Below are 27,249 nucleotides of genomic sequence, written 5' to 3'. Positions count from 1 at the left end.
ATATAATATAATATATAATATAAAAAGAAATGCCTTTTATTATTGTCAACTAGCATAAGAAATGAAAGATAGATATTTATTAAGATGACAAAGAAATAAAAGAAATGAAGATATAAAACATAACGGAAAAAAAAAAAATTGAAAAAATAAATGAAAAATAAATGAATATAAAAAATATAAATATAAATATAATATAATATATAATATAAAAAGAAATTCCTTTTATTATTGTCAACTAGCATAAGAAATGAAAGATAGATATTTATTAAGATGACAAAGAAATAAAAGAAATGAAGATATAAACATAATATAACGGAAAAAAAAGAGAAATTGAAAAAATAAATGAATATAAAAAATAAAAGAAATGCCTTTTATTATTGTCAACTAGCATGAGAAATGAAAGCTAGATATTTATTAAGATGACAAAGAAATAAAAGAAATGAAGATATAAAACATAACGGAAAAAAAAGAGAAATTGAAAAAATAAATGAAAAATAAATGAATATAAAAAATATAAATATAATATAATATAATATAATATAATATAATATATAATATAAAAAGAAATGCCTTTTATTATTGTCAACTAGCATAAGAAATGAAAGCTAGATATTTATTAAGATGACAAAGAAATAAAAGAAATGAAGATATAAAACATAACGGAAAAAAAAGAGAAATTGAAAAAATAAATGAAAAATAAATGAATGTAAAAAATATAAATATAAATATAATATAATATAATATAATATATAATATAAAAAGAAATGCCTTTTATTATTGTCAACTAGCATAAGAAATGAAAGATAGATATTTATTAAGATGACAAAGAAATAAAAGAAATGAAGATATAAAACATAATATAACGGGAAAAAAAAGAGAAATTGAAAAAATAAATGAATATAAAAAATAAAAGAAATGCCTTTTATTATTGTCAACTAACATAAGAAATGAAAGATAGATATTTATTAAGATGACAAAGAAATAAAAGAAATGAAGATATAAAACATAACGGAAAAAAAAGAGAAATTGAAAAAATAAATGAATATAAAAAATATAAATATAAATATAATATAATATAATATAATATAATATATAATATAAAAAGAAATGCCTTTTATTATTGTCAACTAGCATAAGAAATGAAAGATAGATATTTATTAAGATGACAAAGAAATAAAAGAAATGAAGATATAAAACATAATAAATAATAAACATAATATAACGGGGAAAAAAAGAGAAATTGAAAAAATAAATGAATATAAAAAATAAAAGAAATGCCTTTTATTATTGTCAACTAGCATAAGAAATGAAAGATAGATATTTATTAAGATGACAAAGAAATAAAAGAAATGAAGATATAAAACATAATAAATAATAAACATAATATAACGGGGAAAAAAAGAGAAATTGAAAAAATAAATGAATATAAAAAATAAAAGAAATGCCTTTTATTATTGTCAACTAACATAAGAAATGAAAGATAGATATTTATTAAGATGACAAAGAAATAAAAGAAATGAAGATATAAAACATAACGGAAAAAAAAGAGAAATTGAAAAAATAAATGAATATAAAAAATATAAATATAAATATAATATAATATAATATATAATATAAAAAGAAATGCCTTTTATTATTGTCAACTAGCATAAGAAATGAAAGATAGATATTTATTAAGATGACAAAGAAATAAAAGAAATGAAGATATAAAACATAACGGAAAAAAAAAAAATTGAAAAAATAAATGAAAAATAAATGAATATAAAAAATATAAATATAAATATAATATAATATATAATATAAAAAGAAATTCCTTTTATTATTGTCAACTAGCATAAGAAATGAAAGATAGATATTTATTAAGATGACAAAGAAATAAAAGAAATGAAGATATAAACATAATATAACGGAAAAAAAAGAGAAATTGAAAAAATAAATGAATATAAAAAATAAAAGAAATGCCTTTTATTATTGTCAACTAGCATGAGAAATGAAAGCTAGATATTTATTAAGATGACAAAGAAATAAAAGAAATGAAGATATAAAACATAACGGAAAAAAAAGAGAAATTGAAAAAATAAATGAAAAATAAATGAATATAAAAAATATAAATATAATATAATATAATATAATATAATATAATATATAATATAAAAAGAAATGCCTTTTATTATTGTCAACTAGCATAAGAAATGAAAGCTAGATATTTATTAAGATGACAAAGAAATAAAAGAAATGAAGATATAAAACATAACGGAAAAAAAAGAGAAATTGAAAAAATAAATGAAAAATAAATGAATGTAAAAAATATAAATATAAATATAATATAATATAATATAATATATAATATAAAAAGAAATGCCTTTTATTATTGTCAACTAGCATAAGAAATGAAAGATAGATATTTATTAAGATGACAAAGAAATAAAAGAAATGAAGATATAAAACATAATATAACGGGAAAAAAAAGAGAAATTGAAAAAATAAATGAATATAAAAAATAAAAGAAATGCCTTTTATTATTGTCAACTAACATAAGAAATGAAAGATAGATATTTATTAAGATGACAAAGAAATAAAAGAAATGAAGATATAAAACATAACGGAAAAAAAAGAGAAATTGAAAAAATAAATGAATATAAAAAATATAAATATAAATATAATATAATATAATATAATATAATATATAATATAAAAAGAAATGCCTTTTATTATTGTCAACTAGCATAAGAAATGAAAGATAGATATTTATTAAGATGACAAAGAAATAAAAGAAATGAAGATATAAAACATAATAAATAATAAACATAATATAACGGGGAAAAAAAGAGAAATTGAAAAAATAAATGAATATAAAAAATAAAAGAAATGCCTTTTATTATTGTCAACTAGCATAAGAAATGAAAGATAGATATTTATTAAGATGACAAAGAAATAAAAGAAATGAAGATATAAAACATAATAAATAATAAACATAATATAACGGGGAAAAAAAGAGAAATTGAAAAAATAAATGAATATAAAAAATAAAAGAAATGCCTTTTATTATTGTCAACTAACATAAGAAATGAAAGATAGATATTTATTAAGATGACAAAGAAATAAAAGAAATGAAGATATAAAACATAACGGAAAAAAAAGAGAAATTGAAAAAATAAATGAATATAAAAAATATAAATATAAATATAATATAATATAATATAATATAATATAATATAATATATAATATAAAAAGAAATGCCTTTTATTATTGTCAAATAGCATAAGAAATGAAAGATAGATATTTATTAAGATGACAAAGAAATAAAAGAAATGAAGATATAAAACATAATAAATAATAAACATAATATAACGGGGAAAAAAAGAGAAATTGAAAAAATAAATGAATATAAAAAATAAAAGAAATGCCTTTTATTATTGTCAACTAGCATAAGAAATGAAAGATAGATATTTATTAAGATGACAAAGAAATAAAAGAAATGAAGATATAAAACATAATAAATAATAAACATAATATAACGGGGAAAAAAAGAGAAATTGAAAAAATAAATGAATATAAAAAATAAAAGAAATGCCTTTTATTATTGTCAACTAACATAAGAAATGAAAGATAGATATTTATTAAGATGACAAAGAAATAAAAGAAATGAAGATATAAAACATAACGGAAAAAAAAGAGAAATTGAAAAAATAAATGAATATAAAAAATATAAATATAAATATAATATAATATAATATATAATATAAAAAGAAATGCCTTTTATTATTGTCAACTAGCATAAGAAATGAAAGATAGATATTTATTAAGATGACAAAGAAATAAAAGAAATGAAGATATAAAACATAACGGAAAAAAAAAAAATTGAAAAAATAAATGAAAAATAAATGAATATAAAAAATATAAATATAAATATAATATAATATATAATATAAAAAGAAATGCCTTTTATTATTGTCAACTAGCATAAGAAATGAAAGATAGATATTTATTAAGATGACAAAGAAATAAAAGAAATGAAGATATAAACATAATATAACGGAAAAAAAAGAGAAATTGAAAAAATAAATGAATATAAAAAATAAAAGAAATGCCTTTTATTATTGTCAACTAGCATAAGAAATGAAAGCTAGATATTTATTAAGATGACAAAGAAATAAAAGAAATGAAGATATAAAACATAACGGGAAAAAATAAATTAAAAATAAATGAATATAAAAAATATAAATATAAATATAATATAATATAATATAATATAATATAATATATAATATAAAAAGAAATGCCTTTTATTATTGTCAAATAGCATAAGAAATGAAAGATAGATATTTATTAAGATGACAAAGAAATAAAAGAAATGAAGATATAAAACATAATAAATAATAAACATAATATAACGGGGAAAAAAAGAGAAATTGAAAAAATAAATGAATATAAAAAATAAAAGAAATGCCTTTTATTATTGTCAACTAGCATAAGAAATGAAAGATAGATATTTATTAAGATGACAAAGAAATAAAAGAAATGAAGATATAAAACATAATAAATAATAAACATAATATAACGGGGAAAAAAAGAGAAATTGAAAAAATAAATGAATATAAAAAATAAAAGAAATGCCTTTTATTATTGTCAACTAACATAAGAAATGAAAGATAGATATTTATTAAGATGACAAAGAAATAAAAGAAATGAAGATATAAAACATAACGGAAAAAAAAGAGAAATTGAAAAAATAAATGAATATAAAAAATATAAATATAATATAATATAATATAATATAATATAATATATAATATAAAAAGAAATGCCTTTTATTATTGTCAACTAGCATAAGAAATGAAAGATAGATATTTATTAAGATGACAAAGAAATAAAAGAAATGAAGATATAAAACATAATAAATAATAAACATAATATAACGGGGAAAAAAAGAGAAATTGAAAAAATAAATGAATATAAAAAATAAAAGAAATGCCTTTTATTATTGTCAACTAGCATAAGAAATGAAAGATAGATATTTATTAAGATGACAAAGAAATAAAAGAAATGAAGATATAAAACATAATAAATAATAAACATAATATAACGGGGAAAAAAAGAGAAATTGAAAAAATAAATGAATATAAAAAATAAAAGAAATGCCTTTTATTATTGTCAACTAACATAAGAAATGAAAGATAGATATTTATTAAGATGACAAAGAAATAAAAGAAATGAAGATATAAAACATAATAAATAATAAACATAATATAACGGGGAAAAAAAGAGAAATTGAAAAAATAAATGAATATAAAAAATAAAAGAAATGCCTTTTATTATTGTCAACTAACATAAGAAATGAAAGATAGATATTTATTAAGATGACAAAGAAATAAAAGAAATGAAGATATAAAACATAACGGAAAAAAAAGAGAAATTGAAAAAATAAATGAATATAAAAAATATAAATATAAATATAATATAATATAATATAATATAATATATAATATAAAAAGAAATGCCTTTTATTATTGTCAAATAGCATAAGAAATGAAAGATAGATATTTATTAAGATGACAAAGGAATAAAAGAAATGAAGATATAAAACATAATAAATAATAAACATAATATAACGGGGAAAAAAAGAGAAATTGAAAAAATAAATGAATATAAAAAATAAAAGAAATGCCTTTTATTATTGTCAACTAGCATAAGAAATGAAAGATAGATATTTATTAAGATGACAAAGAAATAAAAGAAATGAAGATATAAAACATAATAAATAATAAACATAATATAACGGGGAAAAAAAGAGAAATTGAAAAAATAAATGAATATAAAAAATAAAAGAAATGCCTTTTATTATTGTCAACTAACATAAGAAATGAAAGATAGATATTTATTAAGATGACAAAGAAATAAAAGAAATGAAGATATAAAACATAACGGAAAAAAAAGAGAAATTGAAAAAATAAATGAATATAAAAAATATAAATATAAATATAATATAATATAATATATAATATAAAAAGAAATGCCTTTTATTATTGTCAACTAGCATAAGAAATGAAAGATAGATATTTATTAAGATGACAAAGAAATAAAAGAAATGAAGATATAAAACATAACGGAAAAAAAAAAAATTGAAAAAATAAATGAAAAATAAATGAATATAAAAAATATAAATATAAATATAATATAATATATAATATAAAAAGAAATGCCTTTTATTATTGTCAACTAGCATAAGAAATGAAAGATAGATATTTATTAAGATGACAAAGAAATAAAAGAAATGAAGATATAAACATAATATAACGGAAAAAAAAGAGAAATTGAAAAAATAAATGAATATAAAAAATAAAAGAAATGCCTTTTATTATTGTCAACTAGCATGAGAAATGAAAGCTAGATATTTATTAAGATGACAAAGAAATAAAAGAAATGAAGATATAAAACATAACGGAAAAAAAAGAGAAATTGAAAAAATAAATGAAAAATAAATGAATATAAAAAATATAAATATAAATATAATATAATATAATATAATATAATATAATATATAATATAAAAAGAAATGCCTTTTATTATTGTCAACTAGCATAAGAAATGAAAGCTAGATATTTATTAAGATGACAAAGAAATAAAAGAAATGAAGATATAAAACATAACGGAAAAAAAAGAGAAATTGAAAAAATAAATGAAAAATAAATGAATGTAAAAAATATAAATATAAATATAATATAATATAATATAATATAATATATAATATAAAAAGAAATGCCTTTTATTATTGTCAACTAGCATAAGAAATGAAAGATAGATATTTATTAAGATGACAAAGAAATAAAAGAAATGAAGATATAAAACATAATATAACGGGAAAAAAAAGAGAAATTGAAAAAATAAATGAATATAAAAAATAAAAGAAATGCCTTTTATTATTGTCAACTAACATAAGAAATGAAAGATAGATATTTATTAAGATGACAAAGAAATAAAAGAAATGAAGATATAAAACATAACGGAAAAAAAAGAGAAATTGAAAAAATAAATGAATATAAAAAATATAAATATAAATATAATATAATATAATATAATATAATATATAATATAAAAAGAAATGCCTTTTATTATTGTCAACTAGCATAAGAAATGAAAGATAGATATTTATTAAGATGACAAAGAAATAAAAGAAATGAAGATATAAAACATAATAAATAATAAACATAATATAACGGGGAAAAAAAGAGAAATTGAAAAAATAAATGAATATAAAAAATAAAAGAAATGCCTTTTATTATTGTCAACTAGCATAAGAAATGAAAGATAGATATTTATTAAGATGACAAAGAAATAAAAGAAATGAAGATATAAAACATAATAAATAATAAACATAATATAACGGGGAAAAAAAGAGAAATTGAAAAAATAAATGAATATAAAAAATAAAAGAAATGCCTTTTATTATTGTCAACTAACATAAGAAATGAAAGATAGATATTTATTAAGATGACAAAGAAATAAAGATATAAAACATAATAAATAATAAACATAATATAACGGGGAAAAAAAGAGAAATTGAAAAAATAAATGAATATAAAAAATAAAAGAAATGCCTTTTATTATTGTCAACTAACATAAGAAATGAAAGATAGATATTTATTAAGATGACAAAGAAATAAAAGAAATGAAGATATAAAACATAACGGAAAAAAAAGAGAAATTGAAAAAATAAATGAATATAAAAAATATAAATATAAATATAATATAATATAATATATAATATAAAAAGAAATGCCTTTTATTATTGTCAAATAGCATAAGAAATGAAAGATAGATATTTATTAAGATGACAAAGGAATAAAAGAAATGAAGATATAAAACATAATAAATAATAAACATAATATAACGGGGAAAAAAAGAGAAATTGAAAAAATAAATGAATATAAAAAATAAAAGAAATGCCTTTTATTATTGTCAACTAGCATAAGAAATGAAAGATAGATATTTATTAAGATGACAAAGAAATAAAAGAAATGAAGATATAAAACATAATAAATAATAAACATAATATAACGGGGAAAAAAAGAGAAATTGAAAAAATAAATGAATATAAAAAATAAAAGAAATGCCTTTTATTATTGTCAACTAACATAAGAAATGAAAGATAGATATTTATTAAGATGACAAAGAAATAAAAGAAATGAAGATATAAAACATAACGGAAAAAAAAGAGAAATTGAAAAAATAAATGAATATAAAAAATATAAATATAAATATAATATAATATAATATATAATATAAAAAGAAATGCCTTTTATTATTGTCAACTAGCATAAGAAATGAAAGATAGATATTTATTAAGATGACAAAGAAATAAAAGAAATGAAGATATAAAACATAACGGAAAAAAAAAAAATTGAAAAAATAAATGAAAAATAAATGAATATAAAAAATATAAATATAAATATAATATAATATATAATATAAAAAGAAATGCCTTTTATTATTGTCAACTAGCATAAGAAATGAAAGATAGATATTTATTAAGATGACAAAGAAATAAAAGAAATGAAGATATAAACATAATATAACGGAAAAAAAAGAGAAATTGAAAAAATAAATGAATATAAAAAATAAAAGAAATGCCTTTTATTATTGTCAACTAGCATGAGAAATGAAAGCTAGATATTTATTAAGATGACAAAGAAATAAAAGAAATGAAGATATAAAACATAACGGAAAAAAAAGAGAAATTGAAAAAATAAATGAAAAATAAATGAATATAAAAAATATAAATATAATATAATATAATATAATATAATATAATATATAATATAAAAAGAAATGCCTTTTATTATTGTCAACTAGCATAAGAAATGAAAGCTAGATATTTATTAAGATGACAAAGAAATAAAAGAAATGAAGATATAAAACATAACGGAAAAAAAAGAGAAATTGAAAAAATAAATGAAAAATAAATGAATGTAAAAAATATAAATATAAATATAATATAATATAATATAATATATAATATAAAAAGAAATGCCTTTTATTATTGTCAACTAGCATAAGAAATGAAAGATAGATATTTATTAAGATGACAAAGAAATAAAAGAAATGAAGATATAAAACATAATATAACGGGAAAAAAAAGAGAAATTGAAAAAATAAATGAATATAAAAAATAAAAGAAATGCCTTTTATTATTGTCAACTAACATAAGAAATGAAAGATAGATATTTATTAAGATGACAAAGAAATAAAAGAAATGAAGATATAAAACATAACGGAAAAAAAAGAGAAATTGAAAAAATAAATGAATATAAAAAATATAAATATAAATATAATATAATATAATATAATATAATATATAATATAAAAAGAAATGCCTTTTATTATTGTCAACTAGCATAAGAAATGAAAGATAGATATTTATTAAGATGACAAAGAAATAAAAGAAATGAAGATATAAAACATAATAAATAATAAACATAATATAACGGGGAAAAAAAGAGAAATTGAAAAAATAAATGAATATAAAAAATAAAAGAAATGCCTTTTATTATTGTCAACTAGCATAAGAAATGAAAGATAGATATTTATTAAGATGACAAAGAAATAAAAGAAATGAAGATATAAAACATAATAAATAATAAACATAATATAACGGGGAAAAAAAGAGAAATTGAAAAAATAAATGAATATAAAAAATAAAAGAAATGCCTTTTATTATTGTCAACTAACATAAGAAATGAAAGATAGATATTTATTAAGATGACAAAGAAATAAAAGAAATGAAGATATAAAACATAACGGAAAAAAAAGAGAAATTGAAAAAATAAATGAATATAAAAAATATAAATATAATATAATATAATATAATATAATATATAATATAAAAAGAAATGCCTTTTATTATTGTCAAATAGCATAAGAAATGAAAGATAGATATTTATTAAGATGACAAAGAAATAAAAGAAATGAAGATATAAAACATAATAAATAATAAACATAATATAACGGGGAAAAAAAGAGAAATTGAAAAAATAAATGAATATAAAAAATAAAAGAAATGCCTTTTATTATTGTCAACTAGCATAAGAAATGAAAGATAGATATTTATTAAGATGACAAAGAAATAAAAGAAATGAAGATATAAAACATAATAAATAATAAACATAATATAACGGGGAAAAAAAGAGAAATTGAAAAAATAAATGAATATAAAAAATAAAAGAAATGCCTTTTATTATTGTCAACTAACATAAGAAATGAAAGATAGATATTTATTAAGATGACAAAGAAATAAAAGAAATGAAGATATAAAACATAACGGAAAAAAAAGAGAAATTGAAAAAATAAATGAATATAAAAAATATAAATATAAATATAATATAATATAATATATAATATAAAAAGAAATGCCTTTTATTATTGTCAACTAGCATAAGAAATGAAAGATAGATATTTATTAAGATGACAAAGAAATAAAAGAAATGAAGATATAAAACATAACGGAAAAAAAAAAATTGAAAAAATAAATGAAAAATAAATGAATATAAAAAATATAAATATAAATATAATATAATATATAATATAAAAAGAAATGCCTTTTATTATTGTCAACTAGCATAAGAAATGAAAGATAGATATTTATTAAGATGACAAAGAAATAAAAGAAATGAAGATATAAACATAATATAACGGAAAAAAAAGAGAAATTGAAAAAATAAATGAATATAAAAAATAAAAGAAATGCCTTTTATTATTGTCAACTAGCATAAGAAATGAAAGCTAGATATTTATTAAGATGACAAAGAAATAAAAGAAATGAAGATATAAAACATAACGGAAAAAAAAGAGAAATTGAAAAAATAAATTAAAAATAAATGAATATAAAAAATATAAATATAAATATAATATAATATAATATAATATAATATAATATATAATATAAAAAGAAATGCCTTTTATTATTGTCAACTAGCATAAGAAATGAAAGCTAGATATTTATTAAGATGACAAAGAAATAAAAGAAATGAAGATATAAAACATAACGGAAAAAAAAGAGAAATTGAAAAAATAAATGAAAAATAAATGAATGTAAAAAATATAAATATAAATATAATATAATATAATATATAATATAAAAAGAAATGCCTTTTATTATTGTCAACTAGCATAAGAAATGAAAGATAGATATTTATTAAGATGACAAAGAAATAAAAGAAATGAAGATATAAAACATAATATAACGGGAAAAAAAAGAGAAATTGAAAAAATAAATGAATATAAAAAATAAAAGAAATGCCTTTTATTATTGTCAACTAACATAAGAAATGAAAGATAGATATTTATTAAGATGACAAAGAAATAAAAGAAATGAAGATATAAAACATAACGGAAAAAAAAGAGAAATTGAAAAAATAAATGAATATAAAAAATATAAATATAAATATAATATAATATAATATAATATATAATATAAAAAGAAATGCCTTTTATTATTGTCAACTAGCATAAGAAATGAAAGATAGATATTTATTAAGATGACAAAGAAATAAAAGAAATTAAGATATAAAATATAACGGAAAAAAAAAAAATTGAAAAAATAAATGAAAAATAAATTAATATAATAAATATAAATATAATATAATATAATATATAATATAAAAATAAATGCCTTTTATTATTGTCAACTAGCATAAGAAATGAAAGATAGATATTTATTAAGATGACAAAGAAATAAAAGAAATGAAGATATAAAACATAATAAATAATAAACATAATATAACGGAAAAAAAAGAGGAATTGAAAAAATAAATGAATATAAAAAATAAAAGAAATGCCTTTTATTATTGTCAACTAGCATAAGAAATGAAAGATAGATATTTATTAAGATGACAAAGAAATAAAAGAAATGAAGATATAAAACATAACGGAAAAAAAAGAGAAATTGAAAAAATAAATGAAAAATAAATGAATATAAAAAATATAAATATAATATAATATAATATAATATATAATATAAAAATAAATGCCTTTTATTATTGTCAACTAGCATAAGAAATGAAAGATAGATATTTATTAAGATGACAAAGAAATAAAAGAAATGAAGATATAAAACATAATAAATAATAAACATAATATAACGGAAAAAAAAGAGAAATTGAAAAAATAAATGAATATAAAAAATAAAAGAAATGCCTTTTATTATTGTCAACTAGAATAAGAAATGAAAGATAGATATTTATTAAGATGACAAAGAAATAAAAGAAATGAAGATATAAAACATAATAAATAATAAACATAATATAACGAAAAAAAGAGAAATTGAAAAAATAAATGATTATAAAAAATAAAAGAAATGCCTTTTATTATTGTCAACTAGCATAAGAAATGAAAGATAGATATTTATTAAGATGACAAAGAAATAAAACAATGAAGATATAAAACATAATATAACGGGAAAAAAAGAGAAATTGAAAAAATAAATGAATATAAAAAATAAAAGAAATGCCTTTTATTATTGTCAACTAGCATAAGAAATGAAAGATAGATATTTATTAAGATGACAAAGAAATAAAAGAAATGAAGATATAAAACATAATAAATAATAAACATAATATAACGGAAAAAAAAGAGAAATTGAAAAAATAAATGAATATAAAAAATGTGTGGAAAACAGTATACTGAGTTTTTCACATTTTTTTTCTTATTTTTGTTGTAACAATGCACAACAGAGCTTGATAATCGTGTCAGAGCCTGATTTAAAGCGTCATGATCACATCAAAGCATAATAAAGTTCAATAAAGCGTAATAAAACGTATCAAAGCGTGATTTAAAGCGTATCAAAGCGGGATCAAATCGTGAGGAACGGTAACAAAGCGGCAACTGATTCGTATCAGAGCGTATCAAAGCATAACATTACTTCGGAGATATTCGTGGAAAAATTGACAAAAATGACGGCGCTTTGCTCGCCGCTTTAAAGCGCGGCAAGCGCCGTTGGTGTGAACCAGGCATTAAGCGTAAGAGTTGTACCAAAACGGTACCACTTCTCTTTTACGTAAAAATTCTGGTGACTGTTTTTTTTACCGTAAGAGCTTTAGCAATTTTTTTTTTTTTTTTACAGTGCATTACAGTACAAAGAAAAATAGTATTATTGTTCTTCTATTTTGGCAACTGAGCTGCCAGTAGTGTTGTAACGATATTGGTACCGGTACTAAAATTATTTCAGTACTTTTCGGTACTTTTCTAAATAAAGGGGACCACAAAAAAATTGCATTATTGGCTTTATTTGAACAAAAAATGTTAGGGTACATGAAACGTGTTTATTATTGTAATTTAGTCCTTAAATAAAATAGTGAACGTACTAGACAACTTGTCTAGTACGGTACCGGTATGGAGACAACTCTAATGTCTGGTACGGTACCGGTATGGAGACGACTCTAATGTCTGGTACGGTACCGGTATGGAGACGACTCTAATGTCTGGTACGGTACCGGTATGGAGACGACTCTAATGTCTAGTACGGTACCGGTATGGAGACGACTCTAATGTCTAGTACGGTACCGGTATGGAGACGACTCTAATGTCTAGTACGGTACCGGTATGGAGACGACTCTAATGACTAGTACGGTACCTGTATGGAGACGACTCTAATGTCTAGTACGGTACCGGTATGGAGACGACTCTAATGTCTAGTACGGTACCGGTATGGAGAAAACTCTAATGTCTAGTACGGTACCGGTATGGAGACGACTCTAATGACTAGTACGGTACCGGTATGGAGACGACTCTAATGTCTAGTACGGTACCGGTATGGAGACGACTCTAATGTCTAGTACGGTACCGGTATGGAGAAAACTCTAATGTCTAGTACGGTACCGGTATGGAGTCAACTCTAATGTCTAGTACGGTACCGGTATGGAGACAACTCTAATGTCTAGTATGGTACCGGCATGGAGACAATTCTAATGTCTAGTACGGTACCGGTATGGAGACTAATGTCTAGTACGGTACATGTCTAGTACGGTACTGATATGGACACAACTCTAATGTCTAGTACGGTACCGGTATGGAGACGACTCTGTATAGTATGGTACCGGTATGGAGACGACTCTAATGTCTAGTACGGTACCGGTATGGAGACGACTCTAATGTCTAGTACGGTACCGGTATGGAGACGACTCTAATGTCTAGTACGGTACCGGTATGGAGAATACTCTAATGTCTAGTACGGTACCGGTATGGAGACGACTCTAATGTCTAGTACGGTACCGGTATGGAGACGACTCTAATGTGTAGTACGGTACCGGTATGGAGAAAACTCTAATGTCTAGTACGGTACCGGTATGGAGACAACTCTAATGTCTAGTACGGTACCGGTATGGAGACAACTCTAATGTATGGAGACAACTCTAATGTCTAGTACGGTACCGGTATGGAGACAACTCTAATGTCGAGTACGGTACCGGTATGGAGACAATTCTAATGTCGAGTACGGTACCGGTATGGAGACAACTCTAATGTCGAGTACGGTACCGGTATGGAGACAACTCTAATGTCTAGTACGGTACCGGTATGGAGACAACTCTAATGTCGAGTACGGTACCGGTATGGAGACGACTCTAATGACTAGTACGGTACCGGTATGGAGACGACTCTAATGTCTAGTATGGTACCGGTATGGAGACAACTCTAATGTCTAGTACGGTACCGGTATGGAGACAACTCTAATGTCTAGTACGGTACCCGTATGGAGACAACTCTAATGTCTAGTACGGTACCGGTATGGAGACAACTCTAATGTCTAGTACGGTACCGGTATGGAGACAACTCTAATGTCTAGTACGGTACCGGTATGGAGACAACTCTAATGTCTAGTACGGTACCGGTATGGAGACGACTCTAATGTCTGGTACGGTACCGGTATGGAGACAACTCTAATGTCTGGTACGGTACCGGTATGGAGACAACTCTAATGTCTAGTACGGTACCGGTATGGAGACAACTCTAATGTCTAGTACGGTACCGGTATGGAGACAAGTCTAATGGTTAGACGGCCATAGTCGATACATGTAAAGTATGTCAAATAACAACCGTGTGACTTAATATTTCACTGGTGAGACTATCTGCAATAAAAGGAAGCAGATTCCTTAAGTACAGGAAGCTTAGAGTTTGGTAAGGCCTGTGGGGGTGAAGATTTTATTACAAGTGTCTCCTGTCATAAATCACCGCCCAGCCAATGGCGCCCTGATTGATGGCGACATCATTTTGGCTGCTGGGGCTTTTGGGAAATGAATTACGGCCGGGCGGAAGACGTCCCGTGTGGGGGAGAAAAAAGGCTCGGGGTGTCCATCCGTGGTGTGGTAAGGAGCCCGGGTTATTGGGTAAGACGACTTCCAATGCAGTATTTGTCCACGGCCAGGTGGAGTACAAACCCCGTTTCCATATGAGTTGGGAAATGGTGTTAGATGTCAATATGAACGGAATACAATGATTTGCAAATCCTTTTCAAGCCATATTCAGCCTGCCTGTAGTCCAGGGGCCGTATCTATCAAGCGTCTTAGAGTGCCATTTTACACTTAAGTCCTGAGAATTTGCGAAATGTAGTCCTACTCTCAAACTTAACAATAAAAGCTATTAATCAACGTTCTTAAGTCTAAGAATCACTCCTACTCTCCACGATATTTAAGAGACCTTCAGAGGTGTCCTAAGTGGTTAGGAGTTGCCAGCAGGGGGTGGCACCGAGGCGAGAGAGACGTGCGCGAACGTTCAGGGAGCGGAAGGATGTCCTGGCTTTGTTTGATGACGAGCAGCTGATCAAACGGTATCGTTTAGACAGAGCGGGTATTATTTTTGTCACAGATTTAATACTTTTCGATTCCTTGTTGATTTCTGCATGTGGCTGCAGTGGGCTAGTATATGTAGAGCCACCCACACCAGTTTCAAATTAGTTGCCTCATTAATGAATTGGAAAGAAAATGTTATGAGAGTAGCGTATGTGTGTGTGTGTGTGTGGCCCTTTAATAGGTGACAGCATGTGAGGTGAGTGACGTCAGTGAGTGTGTGGGCGAGAGAAGAGAAGAGGGAGCGGTAGCATGAGTTTGTTTGGTATTATTTTGTAGTTTGTCGTCAAAATATACACTCCCATTGTCCACTTAAATATTTCCAAGATATTTCTTTATTCTTAGACAAGGGATTCCCTTCCGTGATTGGTCATTTCTATGGACACAGAAATGACGTCACCTAAAATTGCGTTTACGGCACATAGTAATGTCGTAATTCAGCTCTGAGTGTGACACTTAAGATTCAGTCCTACACTTCACTGAAAGTGTGAGTAAGACGCTTGGTAACTAACTTTTAAGTGCAGCTTTCAGCGAAGAATTTATTTACTCTTAAGTCAACTCTTAGCAGACTTCTTAGGAGTAATTCTGAGAAGCTTGATAAGTACGGCCCCAGATGAGTAGCCTGCTGGCCTGTTCTAAAAATAGCTCAAATAGCAGCACTTACCAGTGAGCTGCCTCTATTTTTTTAATTTTATTTATTTACTAGCAAGCTGGTCTCGCTTTGCCCGACATTTTTAATTCTAAGAGACACAAAACTCAAAATAGAATTTGAAAATCCAAGAAAATATTTTAAATACTTGGTCTTCACTTGTTTGGATAAATTCATTAATTTTTTTTACTTTGCTTCTTATAACTTTCAGAAAGACAATTTTAGAGAAAAAAATACAACCTTTTTTAAACACATATACCTTTTTACCTTTTAAATTCCTTCCTCTTCTTTCCTGACAATTTAAATCAATGTTCAAGTAAATTTATTTTTTTTATTGTAAAGAATAATAAATCAATTTTAATTTAATTCTTCATTTTAGCTTCTGTTTTTTCGACGAAGAATATTTGTGAAATATTTTCTTCAAACTTATTATGATTAAAATTCAAGAAAAATATTCTGGCAAATCTAGAAAATCTGTAGAATCAAATTTAAATCTTATTTCAAAGTCTTTTGAATTTCTTTGAAAATTTTTGTTCTGGAAAATGTAGAAGAAATAATGATTTGTCTTTGTTAGAAATATAGCTTGGTCCAATTTGTTATATATTCTAACAAAGTGCAGATTGGATTTTAACCTATTTAAAACATGTCATCAAAGTTCTAAAATTAATCTTAATCAGGAAAAATTACTAATGATGTTCCATAAATTTTTTTTAAGTTTTTCTCTTCTTTTTTTTGGTTGAATTTCGAATTTTAAAGAGTCGAAATTGAAGATAAACTATGTTTCAAAATGTAATTGTCATTTTTTTCGTGTTTTCTCCTCTTTTAAACCGTTCAATTAAGTGTAAATATCATTAATTATTAATAATAACATAGAGTTAAAGGTAAATTGAGCAAATTGGCTATTTCTGGCAATTTATTTAAGTGTGTATCAAACTGGTAGCCCTTCGCATTAATCACTACCCAAGAAGTAGCTCTTGGTTTCAAAAAGGTTGGTGACCCCTGTTCTATAGTGTATTAAAAAAAAAAAAAAGATAATAAAAAATAAATACAAATTAAAACTGCAAGCAGCGTTGGTCGGGTCCGCATTTTGGCAGGTGCTAGTCCTAGGTGTCCCAATACTTTTGTCCAGGGGTAGTCCTGAGTGAGACCTACTCTTTCGTCAACTTGTAATCAGAAGGGTTCAATCTCTCTCCTGTAGTAGTTTGAAGCCGAAACGACAAATGTGCTCAGAGGAGATAATGTTTGATGTTTGGTGACCGGTTTTAACAAAAATGTAGTTTTGAAGGAGGGATTGCAAACTTCCTGTTGATTTTTGCTGAAGGATGTCAATCTATGAAATGTAGGTCTAGGTGAGACCTACATAGAGGTATTTGTTTCATGTCTCTAAGACGTTCCTACCGGAAGTTACAAGCAGTTTTGTCTGAGGAACAGTTTTGTCTCTGTTTTATTCAAAAATTGCGCTAGAGCGCAATTTTGAGTTTTGGGGTTCGGTTTTTCTTTTAGATCGCAATTTCCACTAGTCCTGATGTGTGTAAAAGGTTGGTGAGTTTTGAAATATTTTAAGGGGGTCAAATTACAGCTCAAAGAGGCAAAAATGAGTGTTTTTAGTACAATTTTGTCTTGAAGGGGGATTTGCCAACTTCCTGTTGGTTTTTGCCCGAGGATGTAAAATGATAAAATGTAGGTCTAAGTCAGACCTACATAGAAGTTTTTGTTCCATGTCTCTACGACCTTCCTAGTGGGAGTTACAGGCAGTTTGTTTTTGTTTTTTGCTAGGGGGCGCTAGAGCGCAATTTTGAGTTTTGGGGGTTTTTTTTTTTTTATTAGATGGCAATTTTCGCAGGTCCTGATGTGTGTGTCAAATATGGTGAGTTTTGAAGCATGTTAAGTGGGTCAAATTGCAGCTCGAAGAGGCGGCCGGTATAATAATAATAATAATAATAATAATAATAATAATAAACCTTACAATTTCAATAGTGTCCTTTGTACATGCGGACCCTAATAAAAACTAGAACAGCCAAATAGCTATAACTAGTATGCATATATCTAAAAAAAAAAGAGGCTTTTTTTTTTTAAAGGGTTTTTAAGCCTTTTTTAAAAGCATCCACAGTCTGTGGTGCCCTCAGGTGGTCAGGGAGATCGTTCCACAGACTGGGAGCGTCGGAACAGAAAGCGGCTCCCCATTAAGGCACAGCAGCATGTTCCGGAAACATGCCCGGCTCCTAACGTCAACAACAACGTGCCTCACAAAGCCTCTCATCTTCCTAACGACGTACTGGCCATTGGTACATCGATCACGCCGCCCACAAAGGTGTGGCATCAAGTGACGCCGCTGCCATTTGTGCCCGTGCACACCAGATGAAAGCAGAACCTTTTAGACGCTCGTCTTCACACCGCCCCGTTTGTCAGCCGGGGCCCAACAAAGGTGATGTCACCCCACCCGCCTGCAGCCTTTTGTGGGAATGTCAACAACGGGTGCAGGACATATTTCACTCGCATAAAGGCAGAAGAGAGGAGTGTTTAATGGGCCCTTTTCTAGAATTTAATTGCAACTCTTTAATGGCATCATCCGTGCTGATGAACGTAGACAAACAAAAGGATTGTACGGTATACCAGTACTAGTATAGTATCGCGGTACCAACGAATCAAAAACGGTACTATACTCTTGTAGAGGTTCTCCTGACGCCGACAGATCTCCGGGAGCCCGGTAGACAGTTTGAATCGAGTCTTTTATTGACATACCCCCAGGGGGTCGCTTGTTTTCCAGCAATATTCGTTTGACTTTCCAGTCCTGTCCGTGCGTCCGCTCACCAGCAACTCCAACTCCCAGCAACGTGTCTCGGACCGGCTGCTGCTAATGAGGGCGACAGGTGATTTAGATTAACCAGCCCCAGCTGGGCAATCCACTCACCTGCCGCCGGCTTCGAGGCCGGTCCTCACACACCCCGCTCCGGTTTCCCTATTTTTTGTTTTTCACCATTGCTGGTTTTACGAGCAGAGGAGCATGTTCGGCAGCGCGCGCACACAGAGTACTTACAAGCAGACACAGTGTGTAGACAGAAAAGGGAGAACGGACGCATTTTGGTGTAAAAAAGTAAAGATAAAGGTGAAGTTATAACACTGAAACACCCTCAGGAAGAGTTGCTTTAAGACATGGCTAACATCCATCCGCGGTCAGCAGTGTTTTAGTCCACTGTAATGATACCAAGTACAATAGCGTATCTAGTCGATACTACTATGATTACATCGATATTTTTTATGGTCAAAAAAACGTTTTTCCATTTTCTAAAATTCATATTATGTTTATAAACTCAGTAAATACGTCTGAATATGACCAATGTATGATCCTGTAACTACCTGGTATCGCATCGATATCTAAATGTGTGGTATCATCCAAAACTAATGTCAAGTATCAAAGAAGAGAAGAATAAGTGATTATTACATTTTAACAGAAGTGTAGATAGAACATGTTGAAACAGAAAATAAGCAGATATTAACAGTAAATGAACAAGTGGATTAATAATAATTTTTTACAGTTTGTCCCTCATAACGTGTACAAAATAATAGGTGTATAAATGACACAATATGTTACTGCATACATCAGCAGACTAATTAGGAGTCTTTGTTTGTTTACTTACTACTAAAAGACAAGTTGTCTAGACAATGACGACATTTTTTGTGGTCCCCTTTATTTACAAAAAGTGTCTGTCAGGTTCAAACACTGATGACATCTATTAAACAAACAAAGAAGCAAGGAATTGAACAGAGACAGAATAAAATTTGGCTCAATGAGGAGAACGCGTACACCTTTACCCTTGTACAGTGTCTCACCACGCTCTGACCAAAGATTGTACGCCTCCTCTTTTATTTGGACTTTCCCTGATTACATGGCAACAACTGTTTCTAAGGGACGGGGGTCGTAAACAGCCCCCGCTTTTGTTTACAAAACAGTTCAAAGAAAAGGTCGGTTCAAAGAAAAGGTCGTAAACGGCCGTCGACCTCGGTCACAAAACAGTTCAAAGAAAAGGTGCCTGGGGGGAGGTCAGGCCCTGCCTCCTCTCCGCTTTGTAGATCTCGGGGCAAGACAAAATCTTCCTGTGGATTCCAATACATCAAAGAAACCGACACCCTCGTGTCGCTCCCCATCCTACGCAGTGGAGTTTTACAAGCCTTTTGATTGATAAGATCAAAGACAGCTTTTGTCTGCTCGCCGGGAACTCGTCGAAACACAAGGTTTTGTGATAACTCAGATACAATTATTCTGACAGTATGGTAGTACCGGTATACCGTCCAACCCCATGCCACACACAAGTCACGGTGACTAGTGGCTACTAGTCAAAATGGCTTAGGTTGATGCTTCATAATGTCGTCGGCATCCTTCCGCCTTGGGAGACGATGGGGTAGATCCAAAAAGTGGGGGGGGGGGGGGTCTCACTGGGATGGCCCCTGGCCCCTGTTTCCTTCGCCAATCGGATGGGCTTAGAACCGGTATCTGCTGGAGTGACCTCTCCAGTGGATCTACATGGCCTGGGCATAGAACTATGGAGGGCAAGCTGTTGTCCAGGCAGCAAGCCCCGCCCCCCATCTCCGCATGGCTGGTGGATCCAAGGGAGCGACGAGTGTCGATACAACTTGGCACCAGCGACGCCACAGGAGTTGCCGGAATGACGCTGCAACAACAAACCGCCTTCAGGACTCCGGCTCCTGATTTTCTGTCAGGGTTTACTCCCTTAGCCTTACCCTCAAGTGGGTTGACCGCAAGGCAGCGGTGGTTTTGAGATTGGAGATTTCCTTCTCCTAGATGGGCTGCCTTGCCAGGTTTACGAGCCCCATCTGCCCGAATGCGGCAGGTAGCACGGGGGTACATCTTACCCTAAAAGGTCAGGTCATAATGGAAAGACTAAAGAATGCGTACCCTACCCCTAATCACTGTATTGATCGGAACTACAGTCCAAGGCTCTGGACTCTGTGCCTTTTGCAATGAGCATTGGACACCAAGACTAAGCAATGGTCTTAGAAAGAGTCATCATGCGTATGGCAGTGGTGCAAGAAGGCGGTCCGCAGGTGGTCCTGATGGACAGCCGACCGCTGATTGCCGGAGACAATCTCTCCTCCTCGCTCGGCCACGGACGCTCGGCAAGCAGGAGTGACAGAGCGAACAAAAGAGCAGACTTCCATTCATCTCCCCCCTTTGACCGTGATGCCGGCGACGGGCAAAATGAAAGCCAGGCAATCAATTCCCTAATTGGGTTTGCGCTATTCCGCCACGTTAAGAGCCTCCATTAGGAGGGAAGGTCACTTTCTCAACGTGACAATTACCCGCTTCATTTCAAATGCACGACGGCGTGCGCAGATCACCCGCCTCCAGAAACATTTCATCCTTTCTGACTTCCTGATGAAATATTCGCTACCATGGAGACGTTTAACTTGTCGTAGGTAGAAAACGGAAAATACCAATGAGGTGAAAAGGTGTTTAAGCTGGCAGCAAAGCATGTGCAGCCTAATGCCAACGTAGAAGCCGGCGGGCCCAGTGATCACTTTGGGAAGTAATAAAAATGAGCTGATTTATTCATTTTTAATGAAAGAAACCATCCATTCATCTTCTTCCGCCTTATCCGAGGTCGCCCAGACTTCCCTCTCCCCGGCCACTTGGTCCAGCTCCTCCCGGACCAGCCGGGAGACATAGTCTTCCCAACGTGTCCTGGGTCTCCTTCCGGTCGTACGTGCCCTATACACCTCCCTAGGGAGGGCTTCGGGTGGCATCCTGAGCAGATGCCCGATTGTCCGTGGGTACTCGGGCCCGAAGCACCCATGCGATCGGCGCCTATGGTACACAGTACTCCCCCCTCGAACCAAATGGAACGTAAAACCTGCCGTTGAATGTATTTTGCTTCCAACACATCGTTCTTTGCCACCTTCATTGCCCCCAAAATGAGAAAAGTGACCGCAGAGTGTAACTCAAACCCTCTCGAATAGTTTCTACCTCCGTTTGTTGAGTAAGGACAGGATTAATACAAAGTTTTTTGATACCGAGAAGAGTTTTTATTGTTTAATATTTTTTATTTGGTTCAATCCCCGAAAGGGTGTGACTTACTAGCATACTTGCCAACTTTGAGACCTCCGATACTGGGAGATGGGGGGTGGGGCGGGGGGCGTGGTTAAGAGGGGAATATATTTAAGCTAGAATTCACCAACTCAAGTATTTCACACACACATATATATATATATATATATATATATATATATATATATATATATATATATATATATATATATATATATATATATATATATATATATATATATATATATATATGAAATACTTGACTTTCAGTTAATTCTAGCTATATATATTTATTTTATTATACATATAAATAAAAGAAATACTTGAATTTCAGTGTTCTGGAGGCTATCCAGTAGATGGCAGTATTGTCCTGTTTAAGAGTGTCACAACATTGCTGTTTACGGCAGACAAACTGCTTTACGGTAGACTAAACGTGACGTGTGTTGTTGTGTGTTGTTACCTCGCTGGGAGGACGTTAATGAAAGTGCCTAACAATAAACCCACATAAGAAACCAAGAACTCGCCCTCGGTCATTGTACAGTTATGACGTCATTGGGCAGGCAAGCTGTTTATATTGTGGGAAAGCGGACGTGAGAACAGGCTGTCCCCACTCAGGTCCGCATTGAGCTGGAGGGGGCGTGGCCTCCAGCTCCGGCTGAATACCGGGAGTTTGTCGGGAGAACATTTCTGCCGGGAGGTTATCGGGAGAGGCGCTGAATACCGGGAGTCTCATTGGAATTTGGTCATTTCCCAACCAATATTCCACAACACAAATACAACATTGAAACAACATGCTTTTAGACAACGTTTAATTGGGTTCTGACGTTAATTTTACAGTTGAAATTTGGTAATTTCCTGACCGATATTCTACAACATGCTTTTTGACGACATTTAATCAATGTCGGGTTCTGACGTTGATTTGACCGTTGAATTTTGGTCATTTCCCAACCAATATTCTACAACACAAATACAACGTTGAAACAACATGCTTTTAGACAACGTTTAATTGGGTTCTGACTTGAATAATACCGTTGAAATTTGGTAATTTCTTGACCAATATTCTACAACATGCTTTTTGACGACGTTTAATCAATGTTGGGTTCGGACGTTGATTTGACCGTTGAATTTTGGTCATTTCCTGACCAATATTCTACAACACAAATACAACGTTGAAACAACATGCTTTTTGACGACGTTTAATTCATATGTTTAATTGGGTTCTGACCTTAATTTTACCGTTGAAATTTGGTAATTTCCTGACCAATATTCTCCAACATGCTTTTTGAGGTTTAATTCATACGTTCAATTGGGTTCAGACGTTAATTTTACCGTTGAAATTTGGTAATTTCCTGACCAATATTCTACAACATGCTTCTTGACAACGTTTAATTCATACGTTCAATTGGGTTCTGAGGTTAATTTTACCGTTGAAATTTGGTAATTTCCTGACCAATAATCTACAACATGCTTTTTGACGTTTAATTCATACGTTTAATTGGGTTCTGATGTTAATTTTACCGTTGAAATTTGGTAATTTCCCAACCAATATTCCACAACACAAATACAACGTTGAAACAACATGCTTTATGACGACGTTTAATTCATACGTTTACTTGGGTTGTGACGTTGATTTGACCGTTGAATTTTGGTCATTTCCCAAACAATATTCTACAACACAAATACAACGTTGAAACATGCTTTTAGACAACGTTTAATTGGGTTCTGACTTGAATAATACCGTTGAAATTTGGTAATTTCTTGACCGATATTCTAAAACATGCTTTTTGACGACATTTAATCAATGTCGGGTTCTGACGTTGATTTGATCGTTGAATTTTGGTCATTTCCCAACCAATATTCCACAACACAAATACAACGTTGAAACATGCTTTTAGACAACTTTTAATTCATATGATTAATTGGGTTCTGACGTTAATTTTACCGTTGAAATTTGGTAATTTCTTGACCAATATCCTACAACATGCTTTTTGACGACGTTTAATCAATGTTGGGTTCGGACGTCGATTTGACCGTTGAATTTTGGGCATTTCCCAACCAATATTCTACAACACAAATACAACGTTGAAACATGCTTTTAGACGTTTAATTCATACGTTTAATTGGGTTCTGACGTTAATTTTACCGTTGAAATTTGGTAATTTCCTGAACAATATTCTACAACATGCTTTTTGACGTTTAATTCATACGTTTAATTGGGTTCAGACGTTAATTTTACCGTTAAAATTTGGTTATTTCCTGACCAATATTCTACAACATGCTTTTTGACGTTTAATTCATACGTTTAATTGGGTTCTGACGTTAATTTTACCGTTGAAATTTGGTAATTTCCTGACCAATATTCTCCAACATGCTTTTTGAGGTTTAATTCATACGTTTAATTGGGTTCAGACGTTAATTTTACCGTTAAAATTTGGTTATTTCCTGACCAATATTCTACAACATTCTTTTTGACGACATTTAATCAATGTTGGGTTCTGACGTTGATTTGAACGTTGAATTTTGGTCATTTCCCAACCAATATTCCACGACACAAATACAACGTTGAAACAACATGCTTTTAGACAATGTTTAATTCATACGTTTACTTGGGTTCTGACGTTAATTTTACCGTTGAAATTTGGTAATTTCCTGACCAATATTCTACAACTTGCTTTTTGACGACATTTAATCAATGTCGGGTTCAGACGTTAATTTTACCGTTGAAATTTGGTAATTTCCTGACCAATATTCTACAACATGCTTTTTGACGTTTAATTCATACGTTTAATTGGGTTCTGACGTTAATTTTACCGTTGAAATTTGGTAATTTCCTGACCAATATTCTACAACATGCTTTTTGAGGTTTAATTCATACGTTTAATTGGGTTCAGATGTTAATTTTACCGTTGAAATTTGGTAATTTCCTGACCAATATTCTCCAACATGCTTTTTGAGGTTTAATTCATACGTTTAATTGGGTTCAGACGTTAATTTTACCGTTGAAATTTGGTAATTTCCTGACCAATATTCTACAACATGCTTTTTGACGACATTTAATCAATGTCGGGTTCTGACGTTAATTTTACCGTTGAAATTTGGTAATTTCTTGACCAATATTCCACAACACAAATACAACATTGAAACAACATGCTTTTTGACAACGTTTAATTGGGTTCTGACGTTGATTTTACCGTTGAAATTTGGTAATTTCTTGACCAATATTCTACAACATGCTTTTTGACGTTTAATCAATGTTGGGTTCTGACGTTGATTTGCCCATTGAAATTTGGTCATTTCCCAACCAATATTCCACAACACAAATACAACGTTGAAACAACATGCTTTTAGACAACGTTTAATTGGGTTCTGACGTTAGTTTTACCGTTGAAATTTGGTCATTTCCTGACCAATATTCTACAACATGCTTTTTGACGACATTTAATCAATGTCGGGTTCAGACGTTAATTTTACCGTTGAATTTTGGTCATTTCCCAACCAATATTCCACGACACAAATACAACGTTGAAACAACACACTTTTTGACAATGTTTAATTGGGTTCTGACGTACATTTTACCGTTGAAATTTGGTCATTTCCCGACCAATATTCCACAACACAAACACAATGTGAAACAACATGCTTTTTGACGACGTTTAATTGGGTTCTGACGTTGATTTGACCGTTGAAATTTGGTCATTTCCCAACCAACAACGTGGATCCAACATTTAGACATCAACGTTGTCTCAATGAACAAATCCAAGTATTTGGCAACATTGTTTTAAAGTCAGCTTTAAAGGACGTGTACGCATCATCGACGTTGTGCCTGCTGGGTAATAGATAACATTGCTCTTCTAGAAGTGGATAGAAAGTAGAGTAACTGCATGTGGAGGAGGAAGGGGAGTTGGACAACCATGACAGACCCAACAAAGACGGGATGCTGCCCTCTAGTGGCGACTGCAGATGAACAACTAAAGAACATGGAATCAGACCATGTTGAGGTTTGCTAATCCTTCACGTTGTGTGCAAAAAGCTGCAAAGCAGTTCAGTTACTGACTGCTACCACGTCCATGCGTGGACCTCATGACCGACCCTGCTACTGGTCCGGCCAGGTCCAGATCCCAGTGGCACCGCCTCAAGTCACCGTGTTTTTTTTCAAAAAGCCGTTGTTGAACTTGTCCTTGTCGATGCCCTGGTGCCCGGGGACGTGTTTGTAGGTGCAGTCGTCCTGCGTGCACCCGCTGGTCCTCCAGAAGAAACACTCCCTCTTAAACCACCTGGACACCAGGAGGGGAGAGGACCGTGTCATCGCTTTGATGGCACAGGTAGAGCCCAGACGCGATTCGGCCTAAAAATAACATCTAAATCTATACGATTTATTTTCCTACATTTTACTCTGAGCAATATTTTTAATTTGAATAATGTTCTTTTTAGACCAGATATCAATCAAAGTTTAGTTCATGTCCACAGCAGATTACTTGGTGTGAGACAAAGACTTGACCTTATTGTAGCGCCACGTGTTTGACATTATTTAATATCCTGTCTGGGAAATGACAGTCTGCCTTTCCTGTGGTATTGATGACATGTAAAGGAGTGTTGTTAGTCCCATGGTGATGTGATAAAACTAGAGATGTCCGATAATATCGGTCTGCCGATATTATCGGCCGATAAATGCGTTAAAATTAGGGATGTCTGATAATGG

General features: G+C 29.5%; 2 protein-coding genes across 4 annotated transcripts in view; one reads left to right on the top strand and one right to left on the bottom strand.

Annotated features, from left to right (window-relative positions):
• alms1 (ALMS1 centrosome and basal body associated protein) overlaps positions 1-27,249 on the top strand; it is a 237,185-nt gene that overhangs the window by 107,839 nt on the left and 102,097 nt on the right. The window lies entirely within an intron of this gene.
• Positions 26,090-27,249, bottom strand: part of LOC133640971 (uncharacterized) — a 57,537-nt gene continuing 56,377 nt past the window's right edge. The window contains exon 19 of the mRNA XM_062034717.1: positions 26,090-26,824. Within this exon, the coding sequence (XP_061890701.1) occupies positions 26,683-26,824 (142 nt within the window). The 3' untranslated portion in view covers positions 26,090-26,682. The remainder of the gene's footprint in view (positions 26,825-27,249) is intronic.

The sequence above is a fragment of the Entelurus aequoreus genome, linkage group LG23 (genome assembly GCF_033978785.1).
Source record: "Entelurus aequoreus isolate RoL-2023_Sb linkage group LG23, RoL_Eaeq_v1.1, whole genome shotgun sequence".
Lineage (NCBI taxonomy): Eukaryota > Metazoa > Chordata > Actinopteri > Syngnathiformes > Syngnathidae > Entelurus > Entelurus aequoreus.
This window is presented reverse-complemented; position numbering and strand designations above follow the sequence as displayed.